The sequence below is a fragment of the Passer domesticus genome, chromosome 16 (assembly GCF_036417665.1).
Source record: "Passer domesticus isolate bPasDom1 chromosome 16, bPasDom1.hap1, whole genome shotgun sequence".
NCBI classification, from domain to species: domain Eukaryota; kingdom Metazoa; phylum Chordata; class Aves; order Passeriformes; family Passeridae; genus Passer; species Passer domesticus.
Genome location: NC_087489.1, coordinates 833637 through 860758, shown reverse-complemented (window position 1 = coordinate 860758; position 27122 = coordinate 833637). Strand labels below are relative to the sequence as shown.

The window sequence follows — 27122 nt, the reverse complement described above, 5'->3', positions numbered from 1 at the left end:
ACTGCAATTCTTGAAAAGAATAGTAAATCATAGTTTATAAATTTATTCTTCAGAGAGGCTCAGATGAACATGTTGAGAAAAGAACTGCTCTCAGAACTTAAACTAAAGTATACACTTTTGGTTTAACATAAACAAAAGATCTTTCCCAAGTATAAAGTGCACAGTTAGTAACAAAAACAAACCAAATCAACAAGAACAAAATTATATCAAAATTATACTTGATCTTATGCAGACAAGGGAGATAAATACCTTCACTCTAAGATATTGTTTCTTGAGGAATAGTAAATTTTTTAAAAGCTTTTAAAGAGGTCACAAGCCCTTCTAACCAATCTGGTTCATCTGCAGGTCTGAAATACTGTTAGACAGGAGCACCAGAGGTTACACCTTCAGACACATGAGCACAGATACATAAGCAGCAGAAGTATCATGGCTATTCATTTTCCCTCCCTCTAACAGCACCAGTTCCCAGGATAAAAAGGGCAAAGGAGATATTACAGGGGTTGTGGAGTTCTCTCACTTTCCCACTGGGTTATTTTTCAGGATCTACCCTGGCCACCCACACCTGACTGCCTGAGCCAGATGTTCAACACCTCTCTCTCCTTTCCAGATAAAAAGGCCACAGATTGCTCCAATTCCTGAGCATCACTGAACCTTTTACTTTGTGTTTTTAGTTTTGTGGTCAGACTTTTTCAAGCTTTGAGGTTTTACTTAATGAAAGCAGCTTTCCTCTTAGACCTGAGTAAAAGATGAGAGGAAAATGGTCTTCACTTGTCCAGCAGCACAGACATTCAGAACATACACACCAGTACTGCCAGTACAGGAAAACTGTAAGAACCCTCACAGATCTACAAGAGACAGAAAAATGATACAGGGACGGCCATGAGATCCAGGAGAACAGGGCATGAATGCAAGAATGGATGGATTCCTGATGAGCCTGTCTGCCCAGTACAGTGCAAAGCAGCACCAAGCTGCACTTGGTGCAGGATGGGCAGAGCAGGGCACTGCTGGCACTGCCCTCTCTGCACACCCGAGCCCTGCAAACACCTGGGCAGCCCAGCCTTCCTGCAACCACTCACACCACTGGCCTTTTGAGCAGTCTTTGCAGGACAGACAGTAAAAAATATAACATTCCATGTATCAAAAATACACAATAAAACAATAAAAGGCTGCATGGCACTGCAATGCATTGTTACTTCAATAAAAATTGTGGTCACTTGTAGCAAGAGCTGCACCAGCTTTTTGAATACCAGAAATATAACCTTTGGTTATCAAAAGATTCCCCTCTCCCTTCCTTTTTTTTCATGAAATTAATTTTGCTGATTTTGAAGATGCCACCCTTGGTAATTTCTTCTTTACCTCACTGTATTTTCAGAAGCATACTTATCCCTCTCTTTCTCAGACACTAAGAAAACCCCCCCAAAACCCCATCAAACCTGGGTTGGGATTTTTTCTGCTAAGTCATACAATAGCACAGCTAAGGAAGGGATCAGGACTAGACGGAGTAGTAAAATCTTGTAATAACAATGAATTGCAATTTTTAAAGTTACTCCTGCTACACAGTGCCAATACATTAAAAAAATAATGAGAACTGAGTTTACTCTGTTGTAGTAAATTGTTTTTTAGAAGTCCATCTGGAATATGCACTTTAACTATCTACATTAAACCATTCTGTATTGCAAAATACATTCTGCATTGCGCTGTGAATTATTCCAGTCCATCCAACCAGCTTTTAGAAAAGTTGATGCTCAAATTTACTCATTTTCTGAGGAAGCAGACTGAATAGCACCAAAAAGAAACCTGCTACTTATCAAAAGAAAGCCTTTGTTTACAGCTGGGTTCTGAGGCTCTCCTGTGTTCATCATCTGTCATCTTATTCCAGGTTTCCTTCATTGGAGTTAGGTGAGGAGCAACAACATCACCATCCTAGCATTAAAATACAGCAAACATTAATTCACTTTTGCTTTCCATTCTAAAGCCGAGGAAAAGCAGCTCACCCTCAGGTTGAACTGGAAAAAATCAATCCAAGGTCCCAGGATCTTTGTAAATCAAACACTGGTGACTGTGCATCCCAGAGGTGGAAACTGCTGCAGTGAGTGGTGGAGAGACAAAACTGCTCTGCCTGAGAAGGCATTACCATGGGCAGTCCAGTTCTTCCTAAATTATTACCAGAAAATCTTGAAGGTCAGCTGGCTGTATCCTGGCCACTGGTCTACCAACAGAATCATTAGAGTGTTTCCTGTGACCTCCCCACAGCAGCTCATTAGCACTGCTGCAACCAACCTACCCTTGGTGCTGGGATGTGCCTTGCAGTGTCTGAACAAGCAAGGCTGTACAGCAGCTGAGGCAGTGGGGCTCACCCAGTCAGATACAGATGGTAATCTGTGCTCAGGCATTGCCAACACAGCTGCCTAAGATCAGAAACTGGCTGGTGAGATGCACGTTGCTGTGCTCTGCAACACACCAGGGCCTGCAGGGTGGATGTGCCTGAACCTGAACAATCTGCTTAGAGGACACAACCAGACTCTACAACCAGGGAGAGCTGTTGCTTGATCCATTTGTAAAAAGCCCTTCTAAAATTACCTGATCTAAAAGACAGAGGCCAGAAGAATGACCTTAAGAATGGGCCTTACCCAGTTTTCCATGCCTGCATCCCCACCTAGGAACTCCTCTCCTGGGGGCCTCTCATGGTTGAGGTTGCAGATCTTTCCCCTGCCTGGTCTAGTGGAAAGTGTCTCTGCCATGGCAGGGGTTTGGAACAAGGAGATCTTCAACATCCCCTTCCAACCCAAACCATTCCATGATTCTATGATCCTATGGTACTTTTAGGTGTCTCCAGCACTACTTCAGTGAAACCAAAGCACCCCCAGATGGGAGCTGTGAAAAAACCAGGGGTTAGGTGAGTGAGTAGGAGCCTCTGCCACAAAGGCAAGGTCCAAATGTCTAACTTGTTAATGAAAAAGCAAGCTTATAGATGAAGATTATGAGCTCTAAACAAGAAATAAAATGAGTGAATTTGTTACCTGTGGTTTGGTGAAATCATTCTGCATGCACCACTGAACAAAGTACTGTTTTGCAGCTGAAATAATACGTGGATCCTGACTTTTGTAATAAACCCGGACAACCTGCTCCATAAATATTTTGGGTAAAAGCTTTGAAACCTTTGAAATAAAACAGAAAAAAAGCTTTAGTATTTCTTGGAATGCAGAAGGAAAGCAGTAAGAAGCTCCACTACAATCCATGAGTTTTAACCAAAGCAATTGTGATATTCCAACTCCTGGTGTATTCCAATAACTACTGTTCATATGCAAAGGCTGTCAGGGTTCAAGATTGTCACAGTACAACACATACTGAATATCTGCAAGGCCAAGATCCCACCACCTCTCCACAAATCCTGCATGAACAACCACACAGGACTGTGATCACTTCCATCACAGACTGTGAAAATGCTTTTCAGAAGGAAAGTAAAAACCTACCTGCTCTTTACTGATTTTGACTGCCTTGGAAGGATCAGCCTTGCAATAGAAGTGAACCTTATCAATTGGATTCTGTTCCTTCATTCCATAATCCATGCTGATAACCTTGCATGTAAAACACAGAAAATGGCATTTGTTAATGTTTGTCTTTCGTTTTCTCACAATAAATACAAAAGGCCACACACACTCCACTCCTGAAAATTAGTCATCAAATGAAACAGTAATTAGCAAATTATTACTTGAAAAAAACAATCTGGTATTTGCATCTTTTCTTCCACCCCCTCTTGCTCTGATGCTGTCAGGGGGATATTCACATTTACAGCGACCAGCTCCCAGTTGTGCTCTGAAACATTCTGGTTTCCAGCACTGGAAGTGGACTGGTCCCTTGCCAGCCTGGGCCTCCCCAAAACACACAGCCTGCAGAGGCTGCAGCAGAGCTTACAATCATAAACATGAGGTTCAGACATCATTTACATCAGCCTGGTGCACCAACATTTCTGTGGTCATGGACCCACTTCCCTACGATTTCAGTTTGTGGGATAGGAAAAGCCCAGGCAAATTCTTTAAAGCTCAGTGAACTGCTGCAGTCTGGCCAGTGAAGTGAACCTTCAGTGCAAGGGTGCTGTAGGAGCAGCTCGTGAAGCACTCTGTGGAAAGCCACTCGCTCTTCCCAGAATGAACTGATAATAGGGATTTAGCTGTGTGATGCCTGCAGACTGCCCCAGCTCCCTCCTCTGTCCCAGGCTCCCTCCCTCCACCACTGCTGGCTGCAGACTGAGCCGTGGCAGCAGGTGCTTTGTGCCTGCCAGGCATCAGGAGTGCAACACCTGGAGCCTGGAGGTCACTTTGCCTCTTTTCTTCCCACTGGCCCCAGAGGTTTCCTGCCTTCCTGACCCATCCAGTGGTCCCCAGGCTGCTGCCATTGACACCCCTGTATCAAACCCCACAGGTTTCTCCACTGCTCCTGGTTGGACTGAGGACAGTGACAGGAGAGCCCATTTGTCACCAGGAGCAGTGTATAGGTGACAGCCCAGTCAGGCTCCCACTGCCTGCCCCACACCCTCCCACCACAGCAAACCTCCCACAGGAAACTCATTGCCCTCAGACCCTCAAACTGAACCAGGCCTGCAGCTGCAGACACCCTGTGAGGCTGTTCTTTCACCAGGGTATACAAGGCCCTCTGTGATAGAGAAGTTTTTACTTGAACCCGCCCTGAGAGGTGTTTACATCAACTATGAAGTTCTCAGCCTTTAGCTCCACATCTGGAGGGTCCTTCTCTGGCTTGGAATTAGCAATGCTTTCTGCCAGGCTGTTGCTCTGAAAGAAACCAAACCAAAGGATTAACTCAGTAACTCAATTTACCTTTATGCACTCTCAGGTCTAGGTCAAGGCAACACAACACCTGACACAATATGTTTTTAAACCAAAGCTTTCAATTCTTCACAGTTTCACAAGACTCTTGCAACAATCTGGTTGTTTGAACACCATAGCCATTAGTACAAAACCCAGTTTTTAGAAAGAAACCAAACTTATGCAAATGAGAAGACCCCAAATCTGCCAGTCTGTGAAGGAGGAGCTTTACACCTTATGATGGGGCAGGCAGAGAGCAGGAGTGCACCGTCCAGAATGCTGAAGCATGAAAGTAGAAAATAAGTACCTTCAATCAACTGTTTTACCAATACAAATGTGTTACAATTAAGTTCCCCAAAGCTGAATACTAGACATTTTCACTGAACTTTTTAAATGAAGGGCTGCAGGATCTTACCTTCTAATAAAGCTTTTATATCTATGCAGTAAAACATATAAAAAACCACAAGAGACAGACAACCACAAAAAAAAAAACCAAAAAACCTACAAAAAGTACTCCGCTAAAGTACTCCACAAACTGAAACCCACAAAGGAGTTTTGCTTGGTTTTGGCCCCAGGGGAATATTCCCTGCTGACACTTAGGCTAACGAAAAGCAGAGGTGCATGGTTAGATGGAGAACAGCTGTCCACTGAAATGTGTGAGTCCTCATTCAAAGGCTGTGGCCTTTTTTCTGAGGGAAGATGCAAAATTTGAAGCAGCAAGATTTCCTGGGAGCAACTGAGACTCATGGGAATGCAGCCCAGAGCAGTCTGGAGACTGTCCAGGAGGGAAGGAATTCCACTAGGAGCAGCTGGGTTGTTTTTTGGTGGTTTTTTTTGTTTGTTTGTTTGTTTTTGGTTTTTTCCCTGTTGATTTGTTCATTGTAGAGATGAAGAGACTGACAAGAGAAATTCACAAACATTGCCAAGCTGCTGCACTTGTGTGGTTTGCAGTGACTCTAGAAACCAAGAAAAGGTTTATTTAGACTGAGAGCAAGCTCAGAGGAAAACTTTGCCAGGAGGGAACAGTCTTGAGGCAGCCTGTTTGTAATTATTTCTACTCTGTATCAGAATGTATATGTGTTAACTTACTGCCTAACTTTGCTTGCATTGTTTTGAAATTACCTTTCTGGTTTGCATTAACTGGAAACTCAACCTGAATTTGAGAACTCTCAAGCTCTTTGGGATTTTCCCCTGGCTCTGGCCAGCTTGAGAATCACAGAAACACACAGGGCTGGAGCTACCTGGTCTAGTGGAAGCTGTCCCTGTTCATGGCAGGAGGACGGACTGGATGGCCTTTACATGTCCTTTCCAACCCAAACCATTCTGTGGTTCTAAACACAACCTTGTGGTGTGTGAAGGAGCAGAGCAGACACAGCTCTGTCTTGTGCAGCTCCCCTGCAGCGCTGAGAGGAGGCTGAGCCTCTCACATTCCTGCCACAGGCACCACAGGGGGAAACAGCCCTCAGCTGTGCACCCCGAGCTGCAAAGCACTGGCAGGGATCCAGTCTCTCTTCAAAACAACACCCTGGATACCCCAAGATCCAACGCCTCTGGCTGGACTTTCAAAGTGACAGTTTTCCCTTCATTAATCAAGCTTTTAAAAGGAGCTGTTTAAAGGTGGAACTCATAACATTTGCTCTCACACCTGTCTCCTGATTTGTTGGGCCACCTACCCCAACCTTCTCCTCAGAAGGGCAGAAACTTGACAATCCATATACAACCATTTCATGTTTGCTTTCACCTGTTTCCTCCTGCTTTTGTAATACAGAATCTCTTAATGCAACTTTTTCTTAAACAAAGAACACAAGCAAATCTTCTCTTCAAACAAAAAGATTAACAGCTACATCTAGTAGTCCTTCTCTAACCTTATTCTTTAAAAGAGCTGAATTATTTTTATGAATGCTTTCTAGATGCAGACATACACTTCTGGAAATCAGGAACAGAAAATTTTCACCAGTATGGATGAAATTTGGGGATAAGTAGCTGATGACCTGACAACACAGTACAGCACATTAAAAAAGCTGAGCCAGCTGAAGTGAGCTCTAATATATCATTATTTTGAAATAAGACAACAGGAATTAAACTGCTATCTACTTTGAAAAGCACTCATGAAAAAGACTGGAAAATGTACATGCATTCTCATGCTTAGTAGAGAATTTAATACCAAGAAAATCAGCAGCTATTATTCAGTTTGATATTTATTCTCAAAGCAAAGCACACACATTATGATTCAAAGCAAACGTGTTCGTTATTGTTTTGAAATTTTTCATGAACATCAAATGATGTAATAACCTTTTAAATCAATGGACTGTAAGAATATTTTATAAAATTTTGTATTTTTCAGAAAAGCTTTTCCTGAAAATATTTCTGCAATAATTCAGCTTCTGAATTTCCACCTGTTGGTATTCTTCTGACTGTCTGTAGATAAAACTTTCCCCATGTTTCATGGCTCAGCTATTTAAAGACGGGCAGAAAACTTTTAACTCTATTTTTTGAATAGCAAATAACAAAAAAAACCCCCAAACCCTCAAACTAAACAAAGCCCACATAGAGATAAAAGGATGTTCAGCAACTTCAAGAACATTTTTATGGGGACAGAATGCAGAACGTTCTGCTAAGGGACATTACCTTTATAATTTCCTTCTTTGATTCAGGTCGAGTCTCTCCTAAAAACTTGTATAATTCACGTCGTTCTATTTTACGCAGAATTTCTCGTGCCTCCTCCAGTTCTGGGCGATTTGAGTGCAGAATTTCCAGGTAGAGACAGTCTGCCAAAGTTGCATTGATTTTTATTATGTATGTCACAATCCAGTGTCACAGTAAAATGAACAAACAGGGCTAAAGGTTAAAGCAACCAGAGAAACTGCTGGTTCAGGAAAGTCACTTTCAGGGAGTGACGGAACTAAGTCTGACAATGAGAAGTCACAATATTACCTTAATTATCATTAGTTTCACAATGGTTGTTGGCAGAAAAACTATCTCAATTCTCACCTTGGCAACATACTTTTTTATTTCACTAGAAGTTACTTTCTCCTCTTATTTAGCCAGTCTTATTTAGCACACTATCCTGAACTCCACCACTAACTAGCTCAGGACATGGGCAAAGACTCTATCTTGTAAAAAAATAATGAATGGCCATTAATCCTTCAGGTTTTCTCAGACTTTGGATGCCAGCATCAAAATCCTCCCTCCTGACTCCACATGACAGTGACACATGCAGCAAGATTCCCACCATCAGGTTTCTTTTGATGTGGCCTCAGAACAGAAGGGTTATTTTTGGCTGTCCTAGAGACTGCTGTTGCCAGGATGCTGCTGGCCTGACCTGCACCCCACGACTGCACTCCCTGGCCAGGAACACCTGGGCAGCTTTGACACATGCTGCAAGCACAGCCCTGCAAGAGCCTACCCTGAGCTGCAACTGGCCTGAGGAGCTCCAACAGGGTCCAGAACAATCTCTGAGCTGTGTACCAAAACACATTCAACTGGTTTAATGGACAAGCTCAACCAAAGCCAGCAACTCCTCCATAAAGAGCCACAGACCAAGTCTCTTGAGACAAAGAATAGATAATGCAGGGGAAATAAGCCCATGAACATCTTCCCTGTGCAAAAGCAGCAGTGACAAGGAATGCTTTGCTGTCTCAGCCTTTACTAGAACTAGGATTTGTTCCAAATCAGGAGGCAACACATGGTGGCTCTTTACCCACCATGGAAGAAAACCGGGAACCTCCTGCTGCAGAACCTCCCAGAGGTTCATAATTTGTAGAGGTCCATAACTGGACAATTCACAGAAGCATCAGTCACCAGGGACTGCTGAAATAACTTAGGAGTGTCCAGGTTGCAAGCACTTTTCCTGGATTAAAGGACAGGTGTCTGCCAGAGAAGATGGGAACCTCCCTTGGAATGGTGAATATGAACCTCTTCCATTCAAATTATTATCACTTTGAAATTACAGGGCTTTCAGGCAAAGATATGACAAAAGGAACAGCAGTTCCTTACTAACGTGTGTGTGTGTAAGAAGGCAAACAAGCAGCAGCCCGGCAGCACCGAGGGCAGACGCAGAGCCCAGGGCGGCCTTCTCCCACAGACGCTCCCCGGGAATGGGGAGGGGGCCGGGAGCCCTGTCCCAGTGAGGTCGGGTGTGGGAAAGGTCCCAGTTCAGCAGCTGCTCTCATGAGCAGCAGCTCACCCCCGCTAAGCAGAAAGCAGCGCAGGACAGAATTCCATGGTGGCAGCAAATTCTGCCCAGCAGCAGCCTGCCCATCTCACCTCTGATCCCAGGGCAGTGAGCAGAGCTGAGCCCAGCCCCTCATCCAAAATCTCCCGCTATCTCTGCCTTTCCCAAGAGAATGGTAGCAAACTGCACCCTTCCCCCTCCTCCTTGGCTACATCTTTTCTCTCTCTTAAGTATTGTTCATTCCCATCTCGCAGGCAACAAATGGAAGAAAGTTCCCTGAGCGAAAAGAAAAAAAGGAAAAATCTTACCCTCCACAGCACCAGAGGCAGAAAGGAGGTTTAAGAGGAGGCCATACTCGTCCTTCATGCTCCATTGTACATGGTGGAACATTCCTCACATCACTCCCCCTTGCTGTTCAGCCCTCCTTGCTGAACAGATGGTCCCAGCAAGCAGTTCCTTGCTGTGGCAGACTGTGAGAGGCTGGGCACGGCCCTGCTGTCCTTGCCCTGAGCTGTGCTCCTCACCAGGTGGCACAGGTAAGCAGGTGGTTACAGCAGGACCCACCAGGCCAGCCATCCCGCAGGAACAGGCCCAGCACAGGAACAACTTCACCCCTGTTCTGTCCTTTCTGCCCAGCCTTCCATTGCTCAGCAAGGCAGCTCATGTTCCCCAACAACTACTGCCCCTCAAACCAGCCACCCCTGTCCTGCCCTGAGCCGAGGCACACGATGACAGAGGAGGATGACAGAGGGGATTCCTCCCGAAGCAGACTGCAGGTGGCTGTGGCAGATGAAGGACTGCCAGCAGAAGGCCTTTAGCATGACAAAGGCTAAGGCACACAGGATTCTCTACAACAGTACCCTCAGGCCCTGTCACTTCATCCATAGACCAAAGACAGAAGTTCCTCAGTCTCTGTGTTGGCCTGCTAAGGCTTTGTGATGGAAACTCAGGAGGGCCAGCTTGGAAGTCCTGGTGAGCTGTAGCTGACAGGTGCTGCAAGAGCTGCCAGTGATCAGGAGCAGCCCTGAGCAGGACCTGCAGCACCCCTGCCCTGCACGCACAGAGCAGTAAGGCTGCCTAGCCCCCACTGCAGCTCTGAAAACAACCAGGAGAACACTGGGGATCCACAGCACAGACCAGGAGAGGGAGGCAAGCAGGACAACCTGAGACCCCACGAGAGCTGTTTGGAACCTGCTTTGGGAATAGCTTCACACCATAAAACACATCCAGCACTCCACCTGACACAGTCACCTGTAATACCACTTAGAGCTCACTCACATCCCACTTGTGACAAGTGCAACAAATTCAGGGCATGGGCAGAACCTTCTAACACTGCTGAATCTGAACATATGTGGAATATAAAGTTGATGCTTCTCTCTCTCTCTCTCTCTCAACATAAAAGTCATTTAAATTAGAAGGTCCTGCTCTCCCTTCTAGCAAGATTTCAGAGCACAAGCATTAGACAGCCCAGGCCTGCCCCACCTTCTGCACACAAAAGCAGTAAAACCAGCATTTTAACAGCTATTCGTGCTCTTTTACTTGAAAAAATAATTCTGAGACCTCATACCAGTTAGTTTAGTGTAGGCTTCCATGTCCTCCATTGCTGTAGAAATCTGATACACTTTTCCTCCAGAGCCTCTTATTTCAAAATATTTGTCTGCTTTTTGAAAGGCTTCTGTTATCCTAGTTTGAGACAAAATTACGGCTTTGGGATAATATAGTTTTGAAACATCTCACTGGTCAACAGGCAAAAAATGAAGCAAATTATTATGTTATAAACAGAAGACAACAGATGAAACTGCATCTCCTGCACACAGCAGCCACTGATCACTGAAACATCTTGTCTCCATACTGTCACTGCACACTCCAACAGAGATTTACTGAAGACAGCTTCAGAAGAGAAAATAACCTTTAGATGAATGAGAAAATTCACTTTGTTCTGCTTTAGACTGGGTTTAGCTCTGCTGTGACAATTGCAGAACCCTGCAAAATGGTGACATGGTCCCTCAGCTGCAGCAAGGCTCCCTCACAGATGAGCAAACCCTTTTGCAGACTCCTTGCTTCCCGAGTTAGCTGAGAGGGTAAAGCATTGTAAAGGGAAAGCATCAGATGGGAAAAATTATATTATAAAGATGAGATTCTTCCAAATTTCCATGTACCTTGCTGTCATTTCCAGCTTGGACACTCTTTTGGAAAGGTGTTATAATTATAGGAAGCCAAGAACTGAGTTTTTCTAAACTAAGAAATATGTTTTACTTGTCATATGTAGGTGCTGTCAAACCTGAGCATTTTTAGTCTGAGTTTTAGAGGATCCCTAAATCAGGAGGTGAAGTTTATGAAATGAAAGCAATCCAAATCACTCTTGTACTGTGTAATCCTTAACATTCCTTTTTATTAAACTCAACAGACAGTTACCCAGCAGACAAGACCCTAAGGAAAAAAACATTTGAGAATACAAGTATTTCTGATTCTCAAGAAAAATAAAAAGAATAATGTTATAGGGAAAATTCTATAGACACCAACAAGAGAGATAAAACAGCAGGTACCAGCTGAGTTGGTCCTGAAAAAACCTTGCATTACATAAACACAAAGCCAGGCCTCAGCTGAGCTACATGAGCCCTTTCATGACTTTGTTAGTACCTTGTTCTAGTAACCAGGCAGTTTGAGCTAAGTGGTCTCTAACTAGCAGATAAGGATTTGACTTCAGCTGTCAGCAGTTTAAATGGTTTAAGCACACCGTGGTCCTGTGCTTCTTCAGGCCTTTAGTAATTCTTCTCTAATTTAATTTAATGTGGAAGGATGCTTTTGTCCTCCTCTCTTTCTGTTATTGTCTGCTTTGTTAACCACAGCCTCTATGACACACTAAGCACTAAGTGTTTTCACAAGAACCAGAAGTAACTTTTATTTTATGTCACACCTTATTGATTTTCTGAATATTCCAAATGGATATGGATTGTTTCAAGAATTTAAATATAAATTGAAAAGGAAGGAAAGGAAAATATACTTGCATTATTTCAATGATGTTGCCAGTTTTATGCTGGTATGCTCTCCGGTGCAGGCAATTCCGGGTGTGGAACATCTCGTACAAATTTCCAACTTCCTGAATCAAAAAAACACTATCAACATTTACATTTGCCACTGTCTTTCTAGGAAAATTAAAACAATCAATTAATCAAATTAGTTGTCTCCTCCCATTCACAACATAAAGCAGGACGGTTATTATTCACAATTTCCAAATTTTGCAACTGGCTCAGGCCACGGCAGGAGAGCAGAGTGCTGGCAGTGACCCAGGCAGCCTGGCAGCAAAAAGGACTCCTCATGCCTTCAGCAGCCCCTCACCACAGCCACATTCAATTCCAGCCCAGCAGACCTGGAGCAGGATTACGCAGATCTGACCCATCTGTAGAGTATCCCCTGACAGGATCTGCCACAAATCCTCTCAAACTGTGGTTTGCTCTGTCCCTCTCCCAAACAGCAGCTTCTGAGAAAAACTTTCAGAGCAGCAAATACCTCTCTCCCTCTTGGGCTAAGGGAGCATGGGGCAGGATGCCCAGCCATGGGTGCAGCTCCCCTGTGTGCCCCCAGGTGCTCTGACCCCCTGGGCTGCACACACTGCTCACCTTGTCACGGGTGCAGATGTGCTTCTGGTTTCCCACTTCACAGACCCGAGTGAAGATCAGCAAGCGCTTATAGTCAAAATTATTCGGGATTCCCAGGTGATGGCAATCCCTGGAAATATTCCACAGAGTGTTTAACAATATGATCACTTTTGTACATCAGTAGCATTTTCTCAATAGGAAGTCATAATAAAATATAATATTTGTACCTTGCAAAATAATCCCACTTGTCAACGTCAATGCCATTTTTTTTATTAGCTACAATCTCATAGAGGAAACTTTTCTCCTTTGGTCGACCACGGTAGGGCCACTGACAGGGGAACCAAGAAGAAAAACAGCAGAAACAACAAGAAATTAAAAGTGTACCAACAATGTCAAAAGACAGTGGGAATACACCTTGACTTTGCTTGTGATAAACATCCAACACTGAGATAGTGAAGAACACAAAGACAAGGAAAGAACTTCCAGAAGCTATCAGGCATTAGAAATCCAGAAGAGGGCCTAAGTAGCTGTCTTCTCATAATCTCAAGAAGAATAAAACCCATGAACACAAGTATTTATTGCCCATTACTCTACTAAAAGAAAGTCTGCAGCTTTGAAATGAAAAAACAAAAAAAAAAAAACCAACATACCAGCAAAGAGAGGAAATTTTGGAATTATTTAATTTTCAGGGAATTAAATACACAAATATGACACTGTCCTGCAATCTTCTACAATCTACAACTTCATAGAACAGAGTTTAAAAACACTTTGAAGTTTTAAGAAAATTTTTTTGCATATTCAGCTACTTAAACTCCTGCCTCACAAGGGACAACTCAGCCATAAGGTGAACAGGAAACGAATGCCAAAATAATAAGATACAAGGTACACATTTTCTTGAAATATTAAAGATCCTTCACCTAAAAAAATGCCATGAAGTGGCCTTGAAATTCTGAAAGTGGAAAGCATTATATGCAAACATGGCTTCCATGTTACCTGCACTACAGAAATACTAAAACTGATGTGAATAGCAACAGAAACACAGGCAAGCAGCAGGATGCAAGCACATCAAGGATAAAAATACCATGATCACAGAGCTCTGCTACTGGGACATGTTCAGGACACTGTTCATGTCTGGTGCCTGAACACCTATGTCCATGTCATGGCAGTGGCCACAGGGCACAGCCTGCCAGTGCAATCTGCTGCCTAACACCAGGAAGGTGCTGCCATATATCATGTGTGGCACTCCTCTTCCTGGTATCCTGCTGGAAAACAGGCACAGAACCCAAACAAGGCAAAACAGACACGGGGAAAGAACCTGGCACAAGATCAATGCTAGTGGCAGGCATCAAGATTCATGTGCAAATGAGTCCAGTGGGATAAAAGTCAGCTTGTGGATTTTGTAAATGGATGTCCTCTTCCTATAGCATCTCAGACTCAATTTCACCATGCCAAGTTCCTTGTATTTGCCATGGGATTGCTACCCACTCCTGCAGCAGAAAATAATGGGCAAGTGTGAACATTTGTGGGTTACTTGTTTGGGACTACATATAAATTCTGATTAGGACCAGATTGTCCTGACAGATCTCCCACTGACTTTAGCTGCTACCAGTTGTTTACTCTGGTGGCAACTGAATGAGTGTCCTTGAAGAGATGACAAAAGCTGTAAAGTGTAAAATGAGGAGAGAGGACTGAGGTCTTTCATAGAATTGCAATGATTAACAACTGCCATGCCTTCTTGCTTGCCTCTTGAGGCAACTCATTTCTTCAAGTCTTATCCCTGCCTCTATGTTTGCTACTGCAATAAATCAAAGCATTTCGCTGCTGTCATCAAAGCTGTTGTGGCTCTGGCACTTGGGCCAGGCTTGGATTGCTCACTGCCTCATCACTGCCAGTGCCCAGTTTTGTTATCAAGACTGTGGGAAGCCTCCTTTACTCCAGGCCAAGCCCCCTTAGATCCCTCATCTGCTCCTCATCATACTTGCGTTCCAGACCCTTCCCCGGCTCCACTGCCCTTCTCTATTGCACTTCAGTGTCTTTTTTCAAGTGAGGGGCCCAAAACTGAATGCAGAATTTGACTTGTGGCCTCAGCAGTGCCCAGCACAGGGGCACTGTCACTGTCCTGGTCCTGCTGGCCATGCTATGGCTGGTACAGGCCAGGTGCCATTGTCCTCTTGCTCACTTGGCTCATTTTCAGTCACTGTCAAGCAAACAGCACCTCTTTTCTGCCTAGCCACTTTCCAGCTGCCCTGACTCCAGCCTGTAGCAGGACCCAACACCTGGCATTGTGGAACCTCACACAATTGGGCACATTGATCCAACTTGTCCAGATCCCTCTGTAGAGCCTTCCTGCCCTCCAGGTGAACATGACCTGCATTTCCTAAACCCAGGCTGGCTGGGCCTGGTTCCCTGCTTGTCATCTATGTGCTGATGGCATTCAGGATGATCTGCTTCATGACCCTCCCTAGCACCAAGGTCAGGCTGAAGGCCCTGTAGTTTCCCAGATCATCCTTCTGACCCTTGTTCATGGAGTCACATTTGCTCATTTCCAGTCAACTGGGACCACCCAGGACTGCAGGTAAATGATGAAAAATACCTTGGTGAGCACTTCTTCCAACGCTTTCAGTACCCTTGAGTGGATCCTAGTCACCAGTTAGGTTCCCTAAATACAAGTAACTTTCTACAGCTTTCCTCTGATCTGGAAGCTTTTGGGTAAGAATTCTCAGGGAACTATAAGCACATTAACACACCTACCAGCACTGTAAGAAATAAACACAATACTCCTCCAGCATCAGTTGTGACAAGATTTCCAGAACTTCATGGAGCTAGAAGTAACATATAGCAGAAGCCAAACTTATCTGTTCTTTCAGCAAAATAAAGACGCTTCTTGGGACAACCACAGGAGCACACACTGACTCACCGACTTCACACAGGCAGTTTCATCTATGGGCCCTCCTATTTGTTCCTTGATGAACAACATATCTTCTTCCAGGACAAGACCATTGGACCTCATGACTTCTTCTAGCTTATTGGAAGTGATCAAGTGCTCAAACATTTGAACAGAAGAAGTTTCATGCTGTGAAAAAAACCCATCCAAATGTTTTATTACATAGTGTAAGCATCTTTCCTGCAGAGTCACAGCTTTACTCCAAGCCATCAGCACTGCCTTGCAGGGCACATGGGCAGGCTGGTGTGAAGTGCAGCAGCTGGGTGCTTTCCTAGTCATTTCAATTAAACAGAAGGGAAAATCACCTGGTCTACAGAGTCCAGAAACACACTCTTCAGCAGAGAGCTGTTAATTCTGTGTGTTGACAAACAGCAGCAAGGCAGTTACAATGCTAAAAGACAAAATATCAATTTTGCTGTGTAAAAGATTACTCATCTGATTTTGCTAAGAAATTACAAGCAGAGAGAGGCCTGAAAGGACTGTGTTGCACTTCATTGACAGCAAACAACTGTTGAAACTCTGCTCAAAATCCTGGAAAGTTTGAATTCTAAACAGTACTGAATATCCTGCCTTTGGACTAAACATACTAAAAAGAAAGCTGCCAGTTGGTATTTTTGAAATGTAAAATATATTCTGCAGAAAGCCCTCAATACGCATTTTAAGGCACAATGCTGACCAAAACTATCAGTGCAGACCTAACAAGGATATCATCACAAGATTAGAAAACAACATTCTGGTTTTCAATTAAGCCATCAGAATGATGCAATAAGGTAAGGCCAGATGACCACTACAGCCTCACAAGCAATGGAACTCTTTAAAGATTCATTATTCTGCCTCTAAAAATCTCAGGTTTGTCTTTTTATTTTAATAGTGAAAAGCCTACCTTCCAATTCAAACCTGGACGAGTGAGTGGAATAAATCTTCCATCAAACATGTGTGAAAATGGCCCATGACCTTAAATATAAAGATTACACAGGTTTAGTCTGAGACACAGTTGTCAGCAAAAATTTCTTGAGCAAGCTTATGATGTGAATTCTCCTGTATTTGAATTTTCTTGACATATCATAGAGTCTTAGACTGGTTTGGGTTGGAACATTAAAGATCACCTCACTCAGACCTCTGCCACAGAAAGGGACACCTTCCACTATCCCAGGCTGCTCCAAGCCCTGTCCAACCTGGCCTTGGACACTTCCAGGGATAGGGTGGCCAGAGCTTCTCTGGGCAACTTGTGCCAGGGCTTTCCCACTCTCATAGGGAAGAATTTCTTCCCAATATCTCATCTAACCCTGCCCTCTGCCAGTGGGAAGCCATTCCTTCTTGTCCTGTCACTCCAAGACCTTGTCCAAAGTCCCTCTGAGCTCTCCTAGAATCCCTTTTATTTGGTCTAAGGCTGCCCTGCAGCCTTCTCTCCTCCAGGCTGAACACCCCCAGCCCTCCCAGCCTGGCTCCAGAGCAGAGGGGCTCCAGCCCTTTGTGTATCTCCAAGGCCTTGGGGCAATTACGGAGTGCATAAGTAGCACCCCATCCTTATGGTGGAGCTGGTGGCAGCTCTGCAGCTGGGGTGTCACCTGAGCAAGGCAGAGGGGCAGAATCCCTCTACCCATGCTGGGGATCAGCCCAGCACGTGGGGGGTTCTGGGCTGACTCTGGTCCTGTCTTACCCACCAACACCCCCAAGGTCTTCTCCTGAGGGCTGCTCTCAATCCACTCTCTGCCCCTCCAGCCTGTCCAGGTCCCTCTGAATGCCCCTTCCCTTCCCTTCCCTTCCCTTCCCTTCCCTTCCCTTCCCTTCCCTTCCCTTCCCTTCCCTTCCCTTCCCTTCCCTTCCCTTCCCTTCCCTTCCCTTCCCTTCCCTTCCCTTCCCTTCCCTTCCCTTCCCTTCCCTCCAGCATGTGACCCCATCACACAGCTCAGTGCTGCTGGCAAACTGCCCAAGGGTGCACTGTCCCCACCACTGACAGATATCCAACAGCACCAGCCCCACACAGGGCTCCCCTGGACACCGAGCCTGAAACACCGCTCTGAGTGCAACCATCCAGATAATTCCTTCCCCATCATCTGTAAGGAAGATTCAGGTGTAATGAGTACCTTCCTAAGATACTTCAAGTACTACTGCACTTAACAGCCAGTTCCAGCACCTACACCACCGGCAAGTAGTGTAGCAACACTGAGAATATTAAATTACACTGTGTCAGCTCTGAAGAAAAGACCTAGTTATGAAATAAATATTACAATTTTTGAAAGGAACACTAATTTTCATTCTGAAATGTTTCAAGAGACCTGGAGAAATCACAGAAGGAAGTAGACACCTCAGCCACTGAGGGCAGAACTCTAAGCACCATTTGGAAACAGGACAAAACACTAGCTAAGAGTGGCTACAGATTCAGGGGGAACTGTCTCCACAGATGTACTCCAGACCAAAAAGAACAGATAAAACTGTTCTCTAATATGGCTATGCACTGAGCAACCCAAACCAGCTCACATATTCTGACCTCACAGCCAGCCTTTCATCCTGGTTAGCTTTCCAAGAGCAACAACCCATCTCAGTTGTTCCTTACCCAAATCGTGACAAAGCCCAGCAATTTCTACACAAAGGATGTCTCTCTGGGTTATACCCAGTTCTGGCTGTCTCTCCTTCAGTGTACGAACCAGACATCCTGCAAGGTAGCCAACCCTGTTGCAGGAGGAAAAGAAAGAAATATAGCATTGGTTTAGGATGAACAGAAAAAGAGAAGCTCCCCTACTCTGTTTTATTCCATTGTCACAGTCCTTATCTGAGAGGCAGCATGCAAAGAACACCCAAACCCTGATGTGGGAGAGAATCACAAACTGCTTCCTGTAGTAGAGTTTTAGTCCTCTGAAAGCAAAAAAGCATGGGATACCATGCCCAAAACAGAGACACTACACAGCATTCTGCAGTATTTCATAACACACAACCCCACAGAAGCTGTGTAAGGGAACAGCAGTGCACTACTGACAGTAAGAATCTTAAAGTGCCTCAGCTTACACTGAATCCAATCAGGGCAAACTGCAAAGGCCCACAACAGTCACCAAAGCATATGGTACTTTACACATGGTACAAACTGCTGCCTTATTAATAGCTCATGACAATTATTTCTCTTCTTCTCATTCATTTTAGATTTGAGATTTTAATTGAACGGGCACAAAACCAGCAGGAGAAAATATATAGCATACAGTCCCATAAACTGTTTGTTACAACCTCTGCACAAACCTCTTTCTCTACTTGCCTCAACAGTTCCTCTTTCAGAACAGTTTAAAGCAAGACAAGGCTTTCTATGACGAGGTAATATGTTTCATTAGTCCAAATTTCACTGTTTGATGGCTTTTTACTAAACCAATAAGCACACAAAGCTCAGTTCTTCTATGTGTAACACTGCAGAATCTTTGAAATTATATGCAAGTGGAGAACAAATGCCCTAAATTTAACTCGACAGATCAATGTAAGTGTTCAAAAGAAAAGTTGCTGAGAGAACTGAAGTTTTCAGACTTCTGTTGTGAAAACTTTGTTTATATTCAACCAAATTTCTGTCTTTTTGGTTTACCAGGTGCAATTAATCCAGGCTGCCTCATTCATCTCACCCTTTTGCCAACAGCCATTTGAATCTCATCCTAAGTAAGATTTACTCCACAATATTTCAGCACCAATAAAAGCAACTTTGGGCTGACCAGATCACCTGAATAAAAACTGCTTACAAACTTAATTTCAGTGCCCCTTGAGAGATACATTTAAAACAAGCTCAAATTTGTCATTCATGAGCTTTCCTGAGGAGTGTGAATGACCTAGCAACACTCTACGAATCCTTGAGTCCATCACATTTCTGCTTAATGGAATGACAGCTACTAGCCTGACAACCTGCCATGGATTGCATGAAGCACATTTACCTACAAAGGCAAACATTACAAATCAAATTAATTTTGGCTGTGCTGGATGATGTGTGGGGATTACAACTGTCTGGCAGATCATAAGAGTAGCCCTGGTACACCTATTAAGTTTATTCTTTAAAACCTGTATTTTGACTGGGGAACATAAAGCACTTACAGTTTTTAGCTAACATTATTCTTAGAATAATAAAGGGTAGGGAAGGAAATCTAAGATTGATCCATCTTGGTTTGTTTATCTGTCTTTATTAAAAGAAATTTAAGGGAACAGCCCACAACCATATGGGATATCCAGAACATTTGAGACCAGAAATGCCCTCCCAGCAGTTTTCACCAAGCAGTGCCCCTTGGCTGGGGCAGCAGAACCAAACTCAGGGATATCTAGATGCCAGAGATGCATCAGAACCACCACCTTACCCCAGGGAGTGTTCAAAGCGGTTGTGAGAGGCTCCTGGAAAAACAAAGTATGTGCCACCCAGCTGCTTGATATACCGCAGGCGCTGGAACTGAGGGGTGTCGATGATCCGAACAAGCAGGGGATGCAATTCAATGTGCCCATGAATAGGATCATTAAAAACCTACAGAAGCAAGAAAAAAAACCACAAACATTTAAAATTTGACTTCGAAAAGAAACAGGCACCAAGGTATTTGGTGGGTCAGGTATTTGGTGGGAGAGACTGCTCATCTGTAAAACAGACATATCCTGCCAACCCTATATCAAGATCTATCACAGAATCACAGGATGGCTGAGGTTGGAAGGGACCTTAAAAATCACCTTGATCCAACATACTACCATGGGCAGGGACAGCTTTCACTAGACCAGGCTGCTCCAAGCCCTATCCAATCTGACCTTGAACATTTCCAGACACGGGGCATCCTCTACCTCTCTGTACAACCAAATTTATCTTGGAGAACTACTAAAACTTGACACCAAAAAGATAAAACTGCCTATTTCACATAGCAAGGGAAGTCAAAATGCCTAAAAATGTTATCTCTAACTGTGCAATTCCAAAACCTAATGTGTGTGAAAACTGCTGTCTTTATTAATCTTCTATTCCAATTAAAGGAGCATACTGCAATACATGACTGAGATATCCAATACAAGTGTTTGGCCTGATACTCTTCATGCTTTCAAAATCAAATGCAATATTGCTGGGTGGAAATTATGATTGTCACTTTTTTCTTAAAACAAAATATAAACCCCCAAGATGACCAAAATATGAAATAAGCACTTCCTGATAAGCACATATTTTTAGAGACATCTCAGTAACTACAGGGACTCAAGTGCAGAAGGTACATTTAATCTTTGATCTTTGCTGTTAAACTGCAGGTAAAACCATTCCATCACATACATATCTTGGTAAAATAGTGAGGCAAATAAGGTTTTCCTGTGCTTTCTGCCCTTGGTCACTGATCTGGGAGGGCTCTAGCAGATATGCAGACTACTACAGAACGTGCACAGCCCTGGCCCCAGTTAAAGCAACACACACCACTGGGAGAAACAGCTGGACACAGGAAACAGTGAAAGCAAGGAGGAGTCTGTTAACTCAGGCCTGGGGAAAAACTAACAAACACAGAGGGATGTGAAAGGGAGCTTCTCCAACACATGTCAAACAGCTCTTTGCTCATTTGATCCCTCACAACCTGCAGGTGCCCACTGAAAGCTTCCACATGATGATTCCAGTATTTCTTCTAGTTAATGTGGTTTTTCACAGAGAACCACTACCAAGGGCCCAGAGTTTGCTGGGCAAAGAAAAGGCACCAGCTGGCAGCACCAAGCCAAGAGTGGGGAGGCAGAGAGGGGAGCAGAGCCCCGTGCAGGGCTTGGGGCAGGACCTGGCCATGGAGTCCCCATAGCATGGGTTACCTTCATCACCTCCATGTGCTGCTGCTGCTGCATCTGTGTCAGGCACGCCAGCACTTCCAGTCGCTCAGCTGGGCAGCTAGGAAGGAAAAAGAAACACTGAGAGCAAAGTCTGCAAGGCATGTCCCTTTACAATTTGCAGTACATATGGAATTACTTATGGAAGTTCACATTTCTTTGATGTTCCTTGATGGAAGAAGACTGCAACTGTAACTTTTTCAGAAAAACACTGAAAACATTTATCCTTCTAAAATCAAGTATAGAAGGAAGGAAACAAATAGCTGTAGAACATGTCAGTAGAGCAGTGTAAGTGCTTCTCCCACTTACACAGAACTGAGAAATAAAACCACCAAGATACTCATGAAAAAAACTGTAGTAAGCCACACCTGGGGTCCTTTAAACTTATTCAAATGCTGCATGTTGCTTTCCCATAACTGACATTTTTTAAGCATGCAAAACTTCCTAAAAATAAAATGTCAGATTCCCAACAAATTATTTTTATAAAAATTTCTTGTAATTAGTCAACTGTCTGTTAAAAGTTTAATTTTGTCAAATTAACTTGAATTTTACATAAATTAATTTCAACTCCAGCAGCAAAACCACTGCAGTTTAAAACACGTTCTGATTTTGTTGAGACTGATTTTTCTATTTTGCAAAGACATTCTGCTGTCATTTTTAATAAATTATTAAAGGTCCCCTTCACAACACACACCTCAACTTCCAGTGCAGACACTCTGCTGTAGCCACAGCAGTCTAAGAACACAGGTGGGACAAGTCTGGAGAGAGAGAGATAATATGCCCAATCACACCTTCTTTTACTAACTCTGTCTGCAAGCCTTGCCCTCGAGCTAAATGGTTTCAGCCTCACTATGACAGCAAACACTACCATGAGAAAATACTTTTTCTCCAACAGTTAACCACTGAGATCAGTTTGATATCAACTTTTCAACATAAAATTTAACAGAAAATAATACTACAAAGTGCCACCTAAGAGGAATAAGTACTGCTTGATGCACTACGTATTCTTATCCGAATCATTTAATAATTCACAGTCCCTAAAATATTAAAGGCATGTGATGTGTGAGCTGTTGGTGAGCACTGTTCCTCTCAACCACTTTGGTATTGCTTTCCCTAACAGGGAGCTCTTGGGCTGTAGCTGCTGACCAGACTGCACCAAGGCAGGGCTGGAGCACCTCTCCTAAGCAGACAGGCTGAGAGCTGGGGCTGCTCAGCCTGGAGAAGGGAAGTCTGCAGGAGACCTCAGTGAGGCCCTCCAGCTCCTCAGGGAGACCTACACAAAGGAGGGAGAGGGACTTCTTGTAAGGGCAGATACTGTCAGGACAAGGGCCAATGGTTTCAAACTGACAGAGGGCAGGGTTAGATTGGGTGTTAGGAAAAAATTGTTCCCTGTGAGGGTGCTGAGGTCCAGGCACAGGTTGCCCAGAGCCGCTGGGCACCCCAACTCTGGAAGTGACCAAGGCCAGGTTGGACAGGGCTTGGAGCAGCCTGGGATAGTGGAAGGTGTCCCTTTCTGTGGCAGGGGTCTAAATGAGGTATCAATAAGGTCAACCCAAACCATTCCACAATCCTAAGATGAAAAACTCCCTTGGTGATGCCCAGACCAACATGTATTCCATTATACAACTCTGAGGGTAAAGAAATCAACATTGCGACAAGCAGCTATTAAACTAATATAATGAATGCTTTTAACAACTTATTTTTCACACAGAATCACAGAATTAAGCAGGTTGCAAAAGACCTTTGATATCATCAAATCCAGCCTATGAACTAACATCACCTTATCAACGAAACCATGGTACTAAGTGACACACCCAGTCTTTTTTTTTTTTTTAAATATCTCCATGGATCATGATTCCTCTTCCTGGGCAGCCCATCCCAATGCCCAATCACCCATTCTGTTAAGGATTTTTTCCTAATGTCTAGCTAAAACTTACCCTGGTGCAGCTCAAGATTGTGTCCTCTTGTCCTGTCACTTGTTGCCTGGGAGAAGTACCTCCTTTTAGGGAGTTGTAGGGAGTGGTAAGGTCTCCTGTGAGCCTCCTCTTCTCCAGGCTAAACAACCCCAGCTCCCTCAGCCACTCCTCATAAGGCTCGAGTTCCAGACCCTTCACCAGCCTTGTTGCCCTCCTCTGGACATGCTCCAGCATCTCAACATGCTTCCTAAATCAGGGAGCCCAGACCAGGACACAACACTCAAGGTGTGGCCCAACCAGCACAGGGGAAAAATCACTTCCTTAGTCCTGCTGGCCACACTATTTGTATTTTAATATGCCCTGTTCAGATCTGTCATCTGGTAACTCTTTGTGCCCCACACTGGGCTCCAAGAAGGATTGTGGTGGATTAACCCCAGACAGGAACTCAGTCCCACACAGCCACTCGCTACTCTGGTGGGATGAGGAGGAGAACTGGGGAAAGGTCAGATCCTGCATGCTGGATACTAGTGTAACCAATTGCCTGGATGCCCCACCTTCCCTGCTCTTCATCCTCCTTCAGATAGAAAACAGCTGCAGTGCATTTTTCACCTGAAATCTACAAGGCCAGACCCTCCCAAGCAAGACAAATCCTGCTAACATAGGAAACTGTAGTTTTCCAGGGCTCTGCAGGCAGATTTCCTCCAACAGCCAAATCAACATCACCGATGGCTGCTTGGAAATGGCACAACTGGCACTTCCTCACCCACTCCCCTCCCTGCTTTGTCCACACCCTCCTTCATGCCATAGGTCACAAGGACAAGAAAATCCCCTTCCTGTGCCTGAAGAGGTCAGCCAGACAGCCCCACTCATCATCTGTGTCCAGCAGGCAGCACTCTGCACATCACACAAAACATCCACTGCCAGCAACATGAGAACACCTGGGAAACTCAGAGAGCACCAGTGGCCCAAGCTCTCCCCTCTGAACACCCAGGAACCCAGGGAAATAAAGACAGGCATTCACTAGCGGCCTGTCACAGAGAAATTATCAAACTTTGCAGGACAGTGTGCAGTGGGCAGCAAAAGAATTGTTCTTAATGCAAAGTTAGAGATGTTTACAAAAAAATAGAATGCTTGAGCACTTTCTCCTCCAACTCTCAACAGTTTCAGCTTAATAGAAACAAGATTTCAGATCTCACAGAAGGAAACTTATACAAAGTTAATATCTTACACAAAGAAAACCCACAAGCCACCTGTAAACCCATCACCATTTGCTCTCCACAGCCCTGTGCCCCCATCACCTGTATCCCATGCTGAGGGACCACTGGCTGCCCCACCCTGCTGCCCATGTTCAGCACTGACAGTCTCTGACTCCCCAGACTGGCTGCACGTGTCCAATGTGTCCTGGACACCTGATGCTCCTTCCCTGCTAGAAGCAACCAGCTTCCTGGCAAGTCCTAAATAAAACTAGACACCAGCTTGTCATTTCAGGCAATTACCTGGAATTTCAGCAATAAACAAAGCCTTCAGCTGCCTTCACGGCATCACAGCATTTCTATCTGAACACTTCAAACCGCGGCAGTTAAACCCCTCTTCCACAAAAAGAGAAATCAAAAATACCTGAATGACTCCAGCATGTCTTACCTTGTCTGAGGCACAGCACTTCTCCCTTGTCCCGCTGCGTCACACCAGCTTTTTATTGTCTTCTACTACTCATGTCCACACACCCGCCCTTTCCCACCCCCCTTTGTACACAGATGTCTCAATAAAACAGCAGAAGAGCGCATCACCCTCAGCACAGCATGAGCTCAGACGAGCCTTCAGCCAAGGAGCCAGCACCACAGTGCTCTAACCCCCAGCAGAAAGCACAGCTCTGCACTTGTGTGCACCTGCCAGATTACACACCCCAGCCTACCTCAGGGCCACCAGCCAACAGCTGGAGGCAGCACATGGGTTTTGAGACAAATCTGAAGGAAACAGTATAAACAAGATTAACAAAGGAGTAAAGAAAAGACATCACAAGATTAAAAACCACCAGGAAGTATGTGGTGAGCAAGCAGGCTCACATCCCACCAGAGGGGAGCAAAAGAGGATCCCCAGTGGGGCAGAGAAGGGGCAAAGGGACCTTTCCCAACACAAAGAATAACAGGACATATTCATACTCTCTGCTGTTCCAGAAAGGTAAGAAAATATATTCACCACCAGAAAGATAAAAGGGTTTTGGGCCCCGTCATCCCTCACTGCTGGGAACAATCCTTTACACACTTGAACAGCATGCAGTGTCCCTGTGTTTGTGGCAGGTGACCACTACCAGCCAGACTGCCCGCTCTGGACGCTCAGGGCAGCAAGGACTCGGCCACTCACCCGCAGGCCCCTGTTCTGCCTGAACACACCACAACACTTCTTCTTCCACAGCAGTCCACGCTCCTGCCGGCACAACAGAGAGCCGCGTGCCGGCAGCTGCTGCACGGCTGAGCTGTCAATGCCCGGGATTTCTCCGAGGGAGACCGGTGACAGCCAGCCTCTCCCTCTGCCAAACACCGGGGCCGTTCCTGGAGGTGGAGCAGCAGCAACTTCAGGCAGGAAAGTAAGTTCCTACCAGAACCCGTGGAGCTCACTCTTGAGTTCCCAGCAACACTCCAAAGCTCACTGCGCTACCCCGGGGACCTTCATTAAACCCTTCTAAAGGATCGAGGTTTTTTGCTTCTCGTGGTTATTTGAGCAGCAAGCGTCCGCGCCACGGTAGCGCTGGGATCAGCGGGAGCTGGGAGCTGCTCCGAGGCTCCGGGATCGGCCCGTTCCCGGCGCTCCCCCGCGGCCTAGCGTGCAGCCAGCCGGGCTGGCACGGCCCGCCCGCCGCAGCGACCGCGCCCGGGCCCCTTCCCGCGGCGGCGCTCACCAGACGCGGACGAGCTCGGGGGCGCAGGCCGGCAGGTCCAGCAGCATCCTCCCGGTGACTCCGCTCTCTGCGGGAGCAAGAGAAGCGTCAGCACCAGCGGCCGGGCCACGCGGCCGCGGCTCCGGCCCCGGCACGCCGTACCTCGGAAGCGGCGCAGCAGGCTGGGGTCGCCCACGCCGCAGCGGGCGAGGTGCTGGCAGAGCCGCTCGGTGTCCCAGAGCCGCGGGTCGCTGCCGGCGCCGCGGGGCCCCTCGCACCGCGCGCGCTTGGCGGGAGCGCCCGCCGGGCTCCCCATCCCGCACCGCCACCGCGCACGCGCCGCCGGCCGGGGGTCCGGCGCGCGGTGACGTCACGGCCCTGCGGCCCCTCAGCCGCGCCGGCCATGGCGGGCAGGAGCCGCGCCCTCAGGGCAGCCGGGCCCGCCCTGCTCCGGGGGAGTCACCCGGACTGCCCGCAACCCCGCACCGGCACTGCCCGGTCATCGTCCCGAATCCCAGCCATGATCGCAAACACCGGTGGTGCTCGCTGCCACGTGGTGCTCCCGAAAGAAACGATGCCTCAGCGCTGCTGCCTTCAAACAACGCTGCTGAATCCGAACTCGTTCAAGATCTCATTCCCAAGACACCGTGGGCCATGGAAACAGCCTCACCGCAGCTGCCAGGTGCCCCGTTGCTCCAGCCGTGGTAATGGACACCACAGCCATCCCAGGCAGAGACATGGGCTGCTTTTTACACATTTTGTTCTCATGTAATTTTCCAATATCCATGAAAGCAGCTCAGCTGCCCAAGGCCTCTGAGTGCCACAAAGGCCACAGAAGGGGTCTAAAACTTTGGCTCCCCCTTAGAGACCCCACAGAGCAAGGCTGGCAAAATCTTTGCTGCCTTGCTCCAGCCCGCCAGCCTTCTCAGAGCTGTGTCTGCCACATGTGCAGCTGCCCATGGGCCCCATGGACGAGACACTCTCACCAGCACAGCTTCTGGGGAGCCCAC

At 45.8% G+C, this 27122-nt stretch overlaps 1 protein-coding gene across 3 annotated transcripts; it reads right to left on the bottom strand.

Annotated features, from left to right (window-relative positions):
• Positions 1 to 7: 7 nt before the first annotated feature.
• Positions 8 to 26453, bottom strand: SAMHD1 (SAM and HD domain containing deoxynucleoside triphosphate triphosphohydrolase 1). Of its 3 annotated transcripts, XM_064391080.1 has the most exons (16): positions 26275 to 26453; positions 26134 to 26200; positions 21307 to 21382; positions 19857 to 20017; positions 18098 to 18213; positions 16424 to 16494; positions 15514 to 15669; positions 12824 to 12924; positions 12618 to 12726; positions 12006 to 12097; positions 10565 to 10680; positions 7452 to 7591; positions 4701 to 4790; positions 3474 to 3578; positions 3021 to 3158; positions 8 to 1923 (listed from the first exon to the last, which is right to left on the bottom strand). In XM_064391080.1, the coding sequence occupies exons 1-16, from the start codon at positions 26426 to 26428 to the stop codon at positions 1801 to 1803; spliced, it is 1815 nt and encodes a 604-aa protein (XP_064247150.1). In that variant the 5' UTR covers positions 26429 to 26453; the 3' UTR covers positions 8 to 1800. The 3 variants fall into 3 exon arrangements, with proteins under 3 accessions (XP_064247150.1, XP_064247152.1, XP_064247151.1); XM_064391082.1 differs by lacking the exons at positions 26134 to 26200; positions 26275 to 26453 and adding an exon at positions 24879 to 24896; XM_064391081.1 differs by lacking the exons at positions 26134 to 26200; positions 26275 to 26453 and adding an exon at positions 22016 to 22069.
• Between the last annotated feature and the right edge of the window lie 669 nt (positions 26454 to 27122).

Coding starts and splice junctions, on each gene's coding strand:
- SAMHD1 (XM_064391080.1), bottom strand. CDS start 26,428: ATGGGGAGCCCGGCGGGCGCTCCCGCCAAGCGCGCGCGGTGCGAGGGG. Junction 12,727..12,823: donor AAGTGGGATTATTTTGCAAG/GTACAAATATTA, acceptor GAATATTTCCAG/GGATTGCCATCACCTGGGAA. Junction 3,159..3,473: donor TCAAAATCAGTAAAGAGCAG/GTAGGTTTTTAC, acceptor TTTATTTCAAAG/GTTTCAAAGCTTTTACCCAA.